Below are 12,032 nucleotides of genomic sequence, written 5' to 3' on the forward strand. Positions count from 1 at the left end.
ATTATTATTTGATATCTCGTAATTTTTCAACATACTACATGTGTGAATCTGCAGATTGAGCATATGAGTGGGGAGACATTATTATTTGTTTTCTAGTAAAACCTGCTCTAGTTAATTATCAACATATTGCATGTGTATCTGCAGACTTAGCAAGGGGGAGGGGAGAATTTATTATTTGTTAACTCGTAAAACCTTCTCAATTTTATAATCAAACTGCTTGTGTTTCTGCAGGAGCTGGTTTACTTTGAGAGAGGGGAGATATTATTATTTGTTATCTTGTAAAATCTTCTCTACTTTATTGACAAACTGCTTGTGAATCTGCAGGTTTAGTTTGGGAAGGGGGAAACATTGTTATTTGCTATCTCATAAAACTTTCTTTTGTTTGTCGTCATACTGCTTGTGTATCTGCAGGTTGAGTATATCAGAGCAGGGATGCTCCCGAGTCCTTGAGCACGAGCACTCGACACACATACTCTCCAAACTCATACTCTCCCTTGGAGTGGATGAGGCCGGTAAGATATTGTTATGTGTTTTTCTACATGTGCACTTTTTTGTATAATTATAAATGTAATTATGTGGGAAATTATGGGCATTTCCACAAAGATGCACCTTCACACAGACTACAAACATCTTGTCGATAACATACACTCACTTGGTATCCCTAGGCTACAGTAAAACATTAATCGAATGTATAATGTATTTGGTTTAACCAGTATTTATTTACTATCATAATATATTGCAGGCCGAGGCATGAATGCAGCGTTTGCTATTGGTCGTCTTTGTGATATGGATCAGGGCAGGAAGCGACTTCTGCAGCTCAATGACAGTGAACGCATGGTACAAACATACAACGTCTGAAATCAATAACACTTTAATGTTTTCTATCATAAAGGTAGATATTATTGGTTGGTACAGCCTTGATGTCAGACATTAAAATTGATCATTTATAGAACGTTAATTTTCCACATGGTATGAGCTTAGCTATAGTAGGATTTTATTTGTTAGAGCATGCTTAAGCCAGAGTAAAACAGTTAACAATTCAAATACCTGCAAGTCGCTTGTTTTATGCCATTATTTGCAAAGCCGATATCCTGGTTGAGGATGATCACCGGGAAGTGACAAGCATTATAACAGTATCAACCAGATAGTCCATATACAGGTGCTTCAGGGTCTCTGACAATTTCTGTTTTGGTGACTTTACATTAAGGGGAAAATGATAAATGTCCAAATGTTAAAAAGGTTCTCTTAACGCACATTATTGTGGCTAGATGTGCCAGCCCATTTTATATTCAGCCCTATTATATTTTTCCACAAATACCAGCATAACAGTTATGATGACTTGTGTACAACAATATTGTACGAATAGAGTTGACCTAAAATGACAATGATGCAAAAATATGTTATTTGTTATTAAATCTTGACTGCCATTGTAATATTGGCTGGCTTTAAAAGTGAAATATATGTAAAAAAAAAATGACAAAAATTAAATGCTTGAATTTAATCAAACTTATGAACATTTTGATACTTCAACAGTTGCATATAATAATTTTTTTTATGTGCTTGACTTGAATAATTTTGCATGAACTCTTTATTCCAGATTTCCGCCTTGGCCAAAATGCTGTGCTGTGATGACACAGGTGCTAGTAAGAATTCTTGTTTTGCACTAAGTTGCTTAGCAACCAATGCAGAAGGGCACTCACGGTTGCTAGGCAATGTGCACTCTGAGGACATCCTCAAGACACTGGCTAGTCTCCTCTGTGCCGAGGACTCAGAAACAGGCTGGTTTGCTGCAATGTGAGTAAAATTTTGTGCAAGTATTATTTTTGGAAATGTTATTACCTTTATTTTATGGATTGATCACATTTTTTCTTGCATTTATGCTCTATGGCATGCAAGCAAATTCCATGAAGCGTGCTTAAGGTCAGCCAAGCAAATTTCTCATGAAGGGCGCTTAAGGGCAGCCAAGCAAATTTCCATGAAGGGCTTTAAGGGCAGCCAAGCCAATTTCCATGAAGGGCGCTTTAGGGCAACCAAGCAAATTTCCATGAAGGGCACTTATGGGCAGCAAAGCAAATTTCCTGTTATTTGCTTAATGCCTACTGCATTCATACAGCATAACTGCAAGAAAATATGCAATCAATAATAATATTGACATTTAATATAATATTTCATAACAAACAATGAAATAAACAATGATGTCATAACTCCTTGAATGTTAAACAATATGAATGTCAATATTTATCTATATAAAGGACTAGGTGAATGTAAATATTCAACATTGAAAACACACCAAATTAACACTTTTAGCCTGACTGTTTTTGATGAAAAATTTACGAGTCATTGTCATAGCCTTGGTGTCATGTCACTGTCGTGCAATAACTTTCAACTGGGCATTTACTTTACTGAAACTGTTCAAGATATTCCAATAAAACTTGGAACATATAGAAAACACACATTAATAGGAAACGCCATAACTCTGGCTCATAAAATGTCATGTATTAAAAATGACCCCTATTCGACTGAAATTAAACAAAACAGATGAGCGATGGTACTCAATCCCCTGCATCTTTTTCTGTAAAATGTTGTCATGCCTACAAAAAGCACTGTTAAGTTGTTCTTTTAAATCACAGGTGAAAGAAAACCACTCATTTTTTCTTGATATTAAAGTTTTTTGCTGTTTGTTTTTTTTATCCACATTTTTATAAGACAAAAGAATTCTTCTTTGCCACATGTATTAGTATTTGCTTCTAGAACAAATGTCATATACTCAACATATTTCAGGACGTTACGAACTTTAGCTAGTCAACCCAAAGGCTGTCTCCGGTTGCGGGAGCACCCCCAAGTTATTTCGGGTCTCAAGGTAAGCTTCTGTTAACCTGGTTTTCAAAGAAAATCAGCCAATTAGAATATGGATGTAGCTTGATGGGCAGGTGGGTAAGTATTTAGGTCCTTTGGCATCCATGTGTCTTGGCATCAGGGTGTCAAACTGGTATATTTTCAGTTAAACTTCTTAATTTAGGATTGACCTATGGTGATGAAACATGTCCTAATATAATTGTACTTAATGAAAACATCACTGAGAGGCTTAACAGCTTAGAATTTAACCTAAAGAGCCTGTTTTAGATGCAATGATAAAGGCCTAACAGACACTCAACGAGAAACACACAAGACATTAGAAAGAAAACGAACACAAATATTGAGATATCCTTACAAATAAGAGTCGGGGTTACTTGTAACCTTGGAATGATCAGTGAAAACAGATGTTCACTGGGGGTTAATCTGGTTTATGAAAGCTAAAACCTCAAAGTTGCTAACCCCACACTTGCATTTATCAATAGATTCGAAATTAATATTCAGTAATCCTCATTGTAGACTCATAATGTGTTTTACTAAATATTTATGCATTTTTATTGCATACCCTCAATATGCAGTGGCATCTCTTTCAAGTTTATAATTGAGTGTATGCACTTGTATAATTTGATTGTAGTAATAACAATTTGACCTCCATCATTCAGTTCTCTTTATATCTTAATTAAATTAAACTGCTTCATTTTGTGTTGATTTCTGCTTGAGTATTGTACATTGATTGTGCAAGCATATTTAACTTTTGAGGACTTTTGAGAAATGTTTGCGCTTACAGACAAGCTGGTATTAAGACTGGTAGGTACAAGCAGACTATGTCATCACATCTGTAGATACTGATTTACGGAAGTGTTAATGTATGCTAATAAAATCATGATCACTTTACAGGGTATTGAGTCAAAAGAAGATATCAACCCTGACCTGAAGGAGGAAGCCATTATAACCCTGGAAATACTCAAACGTTTGTCTAAACCTAGTCCACCTAATGTTATAGGTAGGGTTTTCTTCTTGAAATTAATATAATCTGTTTCAATTATAATAATGCATAATATGTAAATGCATTAACAGGAGAGTACATCTATGTATCAATGGAACAAGTTTATCTATGTTAGGGTAACCCAAGATGATACAAAACTGTGTGAATTTTGAATACCTGGTGACCCCATATGATTTTGGTGTCATTTTAAAGAGTTTTATTGTGCAGAAAAAGAGAATGTAAAATATTAAACAAAAATTACCTATCAACCAATCTCATTTGGCCATAGAAAAATCAAAGCCTTAGGTATTACAGTGGAAACTCACTATACCGGATCTCCACAAAACCGGAATCCTCGGGATACCGGACTTTTTTCAGAATCCTGGTTTTCCCCTTCTATTTTCAATGTAAAAAAATCCCTACAAAACCGGAACCCCGGAATTCCGGATACCGGACAAAAAATCGAGAAAATTTGTTAGTTGTCAACGTAATTTTACATCACAAAACCGGATGTTTATTTATTCAAACATGTCAAAATAAGTGTATTAGGAATTCGCGAATCGCGTGTCACTTTGTTTTGACAGCCGATGCGTCGTTAAATATTACACCTGTGATGATGTGTTAACTCGATAATGATGATTGCACTGTGGATTGACTGTCGCGCGATAATCAAACGATAATCAAACTTGTGAAAAGAAAATTGATTGAAACAATAATTTGTTTGTTGCAGAAAATAAAGAACTAGAAACAGTTACTTAGTGATCATTTTGGAGGGTTGTTTTATCTAAAGACTTCTATGATTGAATCAAATTAGAGCGGTGCGTTAATTAAACTATCAAACATACTAAACAAGCATTAAATAACGCGAGTTGTTTTATTTCAAGACTTGGAAAAGAGATGATTATAAAAGCGCAGAAATGTTTAAATATGCTTATCACTTTTGCAAGTGCTTTAATCATGTCAAAACCTCCGTCTAAACGTTGGAGAATTGATCTGTCCCTAGAGGGCAAAAGCCTTTAAATGTTAACTCAGTTAATATTTTGAGTAAACTTACTCCGTACATCAAATCCTCACTAAACCGGAATCCTCACTAAACCGGAAATTTTGCTCAGTCCGGACCTTGTCCGGTTTAGTGAGTTTCCACTGTAACTACATATACAGATAAATCTCACAGGTGAAGTGCACAGGAACCATTATTGCCCTTTGTTTATTTCACACTTATTTTTTGTCTGGAGCATAACTTGAAAAGTCTTAAACATATTGACTTCAAACTTCATATACAGATAGATCACATTGAAAAGAAGTGCAATGCACAAGAATCATAACTCTGGCTGCAGTTATGTTTTAGTTTTTATCCTTTGTTAATTTTTATTGTTATCTTTTGTCATACACGAAGTTGATACTTTTTCTAATTCGGCAGGGGATATGTCAGTCTGTGACTGCTCTTGTTTTGCTTGCTATACCATGTTCATGATGCACTTGTGTCCGCTTAAATAAACAAAAGTATCCATAGTAAAAAAAATATAAATAAAAAAATTGATACCTTATGGATGCACGCAGCTTTTCCTCAAAACTAATAGTTATGCACCAGTCAATTGTAACCAGAGCACCCCTAGGTCTGGAGAATAGTGGGGACTTTGACTTTCAGTCCAGCCATGCCCGTGTAAAATCATCATCCTGCAGGGATGAACTGCTGGTAAAATCCCTGCCAAATGCCCCCGCACCCCAGGGACCCTAGGTAAGGCCCATTCTCCGCTATTTATGGCATGAAGACAAAACCACCACTTTCAACCGGCACTGTAGGGCCACCTTGACAGTAAAAACACGGCCCATTTCCCCGGCTATCCCAGGTATACCCCGAACCTGGGAGACACTTACAAGGTTGAAAGCCATAAAGTCCAAGTATATAATAAAAAAGCAGATGGAATATTTTGTGCATTCACCCCTCTGGTTGTACATGGTGTTAATCCATGTAACTCTTAACATTTACAACATCACAAAAGATTTCCTCTATCATAATGAATCATACAATTATGTCAAGTTGTCTTCTAAATTAATCAGAGTTGCTTCCCTTCTCGGTTTTCAGTTGTGTCATCAACACAGATCAAGGCAAGCTGGGAACCATTATCTACAAAGAGTGGATTCCAAATCAGATACCAGCTCTTTGACAGTATGTTAGCTCACTGAATTAGTCAGAACAAATTCTTGTTGAGGATGTTAAACAAGTTTTATTACATCATTATATTAATCTCACACATTGGAATAATGTTAAGTGAAAATCTGGTCTTATGCTGGGAGGGAAACTTGTGTTCAGGAACCCCATTAATAGTGCCCTCCTTCATGAGAAATGAGTGCACTTACCACGAACAACATGCAGTTGCCAGAGAAGACACAGACCTCATACCTTGACATAGTAAACTCCACACAGCGGTTACTTTACTTTGACGTTCAGTCTTTATGACAGAATATGACTTGTCATTCCTTTATTACACTTGCATAGTGACAACTTAATCTCATCAAGCTTAATAGCATCTAACTTTTATGATGAAGTGATGTACACTTGAGAACTACTATCCAACATTGCAATTAAAACTGTACACTTAAGATATTATTCTGCCCAGCATTGCAATAGATCTTACTGTACACTTGAGATATTATTCTGCCCAGCATTGCAATAGATCTTACTGTACACTTGAGATATTATTCTGCCCAGCATTGCAATAGATCTTACTGTACACTTGAGATATTATTCTGCCCAGCATTGCAATAGATCTTACTGTACACTTGAGATATTATTCTGCCCAGCATTGCAATAGATCTTACTGTACACTTGAGATATTATTCTGCCCAGCATTGCAATAGATCTTACTGTACACTTGAGATATTATTCTGCCCAGCATTGCAATAGATCTTACTGTACACTTGAGATATTATCCTGCCCAGCATTGCAATAGATCTTACTGTACACTTGAGATATTATTCTGCCCAGCATTGCAATAGATCTTACTGTACACTTGAGATATTATTCTGCCCAGCATTGCAATAGATCTTACTGTACACTTGAGATATTATTCTGCCCAGCATTGCAATAGATCTTACTGTACACTTGAGATATTATTCTGCCCAGCATTGCAATAGATCTTAATGTACACTTGAGATATTATTCTGCCCAGCATTGCAATAGATCTTATTGTACACTTGAGATATTATTTTGCCCAGCATTGCAATAGATCTTACTGTACACTTGAGATATTATTCTGCCCAGCATTGCAATATATCTTACTGTACACTTGAGATATTATTCTGCCCAGCATTGCAATAGATCTTACTGTACACTTGAGATATTATTCTGCCCAGCATTGCAATAGATCTTACTGTACACTTGAGATATTATTCTGCCCAGCATTGCAATAGATCTTACTGTACACTTGAGATATTATTCTGCCCAGCATTGCAATAGATCTTACTGTACACTTGAGAATTATGATTCAACATACATGTAGCAATGCTTAATGCACAGTTGATAACTACCTCCAAACATTGCAGTTTTCACCATTCACTTAAAATCTACTATCCAACATTGCAATGCTTACTGATTGGCCTATGCATACATGTTCATTGCAGGTTCAAAATGTGTATACACTGGTAAGCAATGCGAGTGTGAAATATCTGGTCTCACGCCCAACACACCTTACACCTACAAACTTCGGGCCTACACAGACGGGGATGAGAGTCCGTTCAGTGACATTGTTGCAGCATTAACAGAAGAAGATGGTATGTATTACTGTAACAACTCTTAATATCCATTCCCAAGGCCATCATTCCTCAATAGATTTGTCCTTTACATAACCATTGCTTAGGGCTTAGCTTTTATATATCTAGTCCCAGAATCACAAGTCATACTTAGTGTTATTAAATATATTTATCTTGTTCAATATGCCATTACTCATAACTGCATCTGTTTTACCTAAGCAGTTTCACAGCTGTAACAGAAGATTCATACCATAGTTAACATAATAACGCAAGCCAAAATGGTCTCTGGGAACCTATTGTCTTATTTAATTGATTCCAGATAACCTCCTGGATCAGGTTTTGTATTTCCAGACCTAGAGTAAATACTTCTTAATAAGTGTGTTTCACATATGCAGTTCCAGGGCCACCACAGAGTGTTCGGATATTGGGTACAACAATAACACAGCTCAAAGTGGGCTGGGATCCGCCAGCAGAGATAAACGGTGCATTGAAGGGATACTATGTCTTTCTAGGTAAGTCCCGCAGTTGTTGTTACATTTACAAATAGTATGTTCATGTTTTTGTATTGTGTCTAATGAAGCATGGCAGACATGTAAGGATTATAGTTTGTCTGACATTGTTAAGTGCCTCCACGTCATTGTTGTTGTTGGTGTAACATTCATATTAGTTTGAATGATTTATTGTAGAGTGTTCAAACTTTGTATGAATGTCTGCCATGGTTAGCACATTACTCCTATGGACTTTGTCATGGTGACCTTTACTAGAAAAAATATGGGCACTCCTGACCACATCAAGTTCGAGAAATTCTAGTCCTCATTTCAGAAGAAAGATAAGCAGCTTAAAACAAAGCTTGAGACTATTTTTAGTGTATATTTTCAGCCCAATGAGAGTTCCGGGAAATATATGATTATGTGGATATGATTATTTGGAGTAAATAAAAAAAACCTGTTGCAACAAATATCAAGTTAAAATGGTTTTATTTTGATATCATCAAAATAATTATAATATAAAAAATTAGCATCCTATATTAACTTGCATTAGGTATAAGTAAGGAATAATTTCTTATGTAAATATGTTATATATATATAATGTCATAAACACAGTATTAGAAAAAGCTGTATACTGCTACAATTTACAATTATCCATTGTCATATCTTGTCATTTCATGTTATATCTTGCTTTATCATGTCTTGCTTTGCACCTTGTCATATCTTGTCTTGTCATTTCATGTTATATCTTGCTTTATCATGTCTTGCCTTGCATCTTGTCATATCTTTTCTTGTCATTACATGTCATGTCTTGCTATATCATGTCTTGTCATGTCTTGCCCTGTATCTTGTCATTATTGTTTTGTCATGTTGTGTCTTTTCTTGCCATGCTGTGTCTTGTCATGTTGTGGCTTGTCATGTCTTGCCATATCATGTCTCACCTATTCATGTCTTGTTATTTCTTGTCTTGCCATATCATGTCTTACCTTGTCATGTCTTGCCATAGCTTGTCTTACCTTGTCATGTCTTGTCTTGTCTTGCTGTTTGGTTTTAATGGTTGATATGACACAAGGTATGATACCAATCATCATTTAAACCAAGTCTGCTCTTGTTTTTTTCTGAGTCTGAATGAAATTTTGTGACTCACCGTATTAACAGATGACAAGGAAGTCCAGCACACAACTGATACTTCGGTGATACTAACAGGACTGACTGCAAACACCTCATATGAACTGGAGGTAAGACCCTATCACCCAAAAACAGTTAAAATAAATCAGTGGTTGCCAGTGGTCAATCAAGTAATCAATGGAAGACCACTAATAGTGTTATAATATCATGTAACTTAATGAAAAATACCCAAAGATTGAATTATCTAATGTTTTTATTGTAACATATTGACAAACTTGTACAAGGTAGTCAATGTAGCAAACTTTTGGTTTGGGTTACCGGACCCTACCTACAAAATAGGGGCCGGCAGTCAACCCATTTATGTAGTCTGTTGGTTATAAAAAATGAATAAATGGGTGTGTTTTAATATGCAAGAAAGGTTTATACTGAAGATGACTTATGTCATTCCCCATTGATGACAATGAAGTTCTAACACAAAGCCTAGTTAAAATAAATCCTACCTAACCTACCCGTTTTTGGACAAGATGTAACCCTAACCACACAATTTTTTTGAGGGGTGTTGGTGTCTGATTGATTTGTTAGTTATGCTTATATTAATTTTTGTATAATGATTACAATCAATATTTTGCATTGTGTGCCTTCACATCTTGTTTTGCAGGTGTGTGCAGCCACCAGTAAAGGTCGTGGGGATCGGGCAGGGATTATTGGCACCACAGCAGAAATGGGTGGGTGGAATCAACTTCATAATTGCAACCTTTAATGAAAACGACTTTACTAGAGAAAATCCTTTTCATATCATACATGTACACATCAAATTCCATTCCTTAAATGAACTGCATTTCGACAATTCCAGTTATCATCCATCCTTCAGACTCCACACACTTTAACCAGCCCAACTGCATTCATACCCTGATAATGGCATAAATCTCTAATTCATTCCTGAAAAACAATATGTGGAGCACATATTCTCTTAACATGATATATGCATTAAATATTTGTAATTTTATTTTTTGGTTAAGTAAAAAATAATTGTATTCCAGAAGAGCTAGAAAGAAAGTATTGATTTTTTTTATAAAAGTGTAGGGTAATTACAAAATATTCCACCCAACATTGCCATTTCAGGAGCTCATGCCCCATCCAAGCCGCATGTGAATGTTGTTGGCAGAAATGAGCTGTATATATCCTGGGGGCCACCTGAGGTTCCACTCGGGCGTCTCAACAGGTACATAAACCCTTCATTTTATCTTAACGACATTTTAAGCATGATTTTACTCATTTTTTATTGTTCAAAATATTCTTCAACTTCTTGATTCCTGCTTTATATAGGTTTGTGTACGTGATCTAAATTGTATTGAAATAATTCTTTTTGGTCTAAATGATTGATAATGAGGTTTGCTGTGGTAAAAAGTGGTCGTCTTTAAATTCAAAAAACGTTACCGTAAATGACTGGGTATAAGACGCTAGGGGGTATTAGACGCAGGGGAAAAAAACTGAAAAATCCGAGAAAAAAACTTTTAATCTATGTTTTTGGTTAAAAGATGCATAGAAAAAATATCAAAATCGTCCGGCATTTTCAGCCACCATGTTTGTTGACAGTGACAAAAAATTTTTTTTAGTGAAAATGGCGATGGTTATCTTTAAAACCATACAGCCATACTGTCGAGAATGAAAAGTTATGTTATGCAAAAAATATTTTGACAGTGCCCAACTTTGTTTTTTATATGTAAGTTTGATTATTGTTTAATTCAATTTATTATTCAAAATAATATTGAATACCGTAATTCACAAGAGTTCGGACACCATAAATTAATTATTTTTTTCGCTCTCCGAATACATAGAAAATTATCATTTTTACATTTTATTTACATGTTTGTTTAACCTGCCTTTTTTCTTCATGTTTGGTTTTTACCACTTATTAATTTATCCGTAGTAATCAATGGTCATAAACTTATTTATTACGCCTATAAGTGTAAATCCTTCATGAAGTTAATTAAAACACCATTTTATACATGCACTGAACTGAATAAACACATTCTATCGGCTTCAGATCAAAGAGTCACACTGTGTGACGTCACATAACTTACAGTTATACTCACGAGGATCTCGTGGAGAGCATGGACATTGCTATGCAGGATTAATGTACGATTATTGCTTCATATAGTCTATAAGTGTGGTACAAGTTTGAAAGCTTATTGGCAGATCGTTTTACAAACATGCCATGTCGATGTTTTCTTAATCCCTTGATTGCCCTTGTTGTTTGTTTAATCCTCAAATAAATATATCACACTTCCTTTTCAACAGGCAATAAATCGTTTAGGATGGGTAGTAACTAATTAAATTGTCACAGTGGTGTATACGGTTAGGTAATCTAGCCAGGCATTGTAAAGATAAAAATCAATAATCTTCGTCTGTGAAACTTGGTAACTATGAAAGTTATGATTGATGTAGTTGGGAAATAATTATGGGTGTCCAAATATTTAGAGTGTACGAACTCTTATGTGAATTATCGTAACTTTAATCGAAAAATATTTTTGTTGAAATTATAAACGTCTTACGATATACCGTATCCCGATCTTCAAGTGCCGTTTTAACCCGTATATACTCGATCAATATGACGCGAGTAACATCCCTTTCTCCATAAATCTAAACAAACTCTCGGCTAGAAATTGACCTCAGAAAAAAAGTTCAAAAAATTGTTACTGGGTATTATACGCAGGCATTTTTTTGCATCAAAATATGAGGGAAAAAAGTGCGTCTAATACCCAGTCATTTACGGTATTTTTAAATAACAATATTTCCATCTTTAAGCATAAAAGAAAAATTAT

At 35.3% G+C, this 12,032-nt stretch overlaps 1 protein-coding gene across 9 annotated transcripts in view; it reads left to right on the forward strand.

The window, feature by feature from the left end:
* Positions 1–12,032, forward strand: part of LOC128223937 (uncharacterized) — a 46,471-nt gene that overhangs the window by 13,294 nt on the left and 21,145 nt on the right. For all 9 annotated transcript variants that reach the window (XR_008259406.1, XR_008259407.1, XM_052933429.1 and 6 more), the window contains exons 4-14: positions 412–512; positions 743–837; positions 1,598–1,794; positions 2,782–2,860; positions 3,751–3,856; positions 5,925–6,008; positions 7,463–7,612; positions 7,987–8,103; positions 9,238–9,317; positions 9,866–9,932; positions 10,330–10,429. Coding sequence is in view for 7 of the 9 variants with exons in the window: in XM_052933429.1 (XP_052789389.1) it covers positions 412–512; positions 743–837; positions 1,598–1,794; positions 2,782–2,860; positions 3,751–3,856; positions 5,925–6,008; positions 7,463–7,612; positions 7,987–8,103; positions 9,238–9,317; positions 9,866–9,932; positions 10,330–10,429 (1,176 nt within the window). In the remaining 2 variants the exon portion in view is untranslated. The remainder of the gene's footprint in view (positions 1–411; positions 513–742; positions 838–1,597; positions 1,795–2,781; positions 2,861–3,750; positions 3,857–5,924; positions 6,009–7,462; positions 7,613–7,986; positions 8,104–9,237; positions 9,318–9,865; positions 9,933–10,329; positions 10,430–12,032) is intronic.

Source organism: Mya arenaria, chromosome 17 (assembly GCF_026914265.1).
Source record: "Mya arenaria isolate MELC-2E11 chromosome 17, ASM2691426v1".
NCBI lineage: Eukaryota > Metazoa > Mollusca > Bivalvia > Myida > Myidae > Mya > Mya arenaria.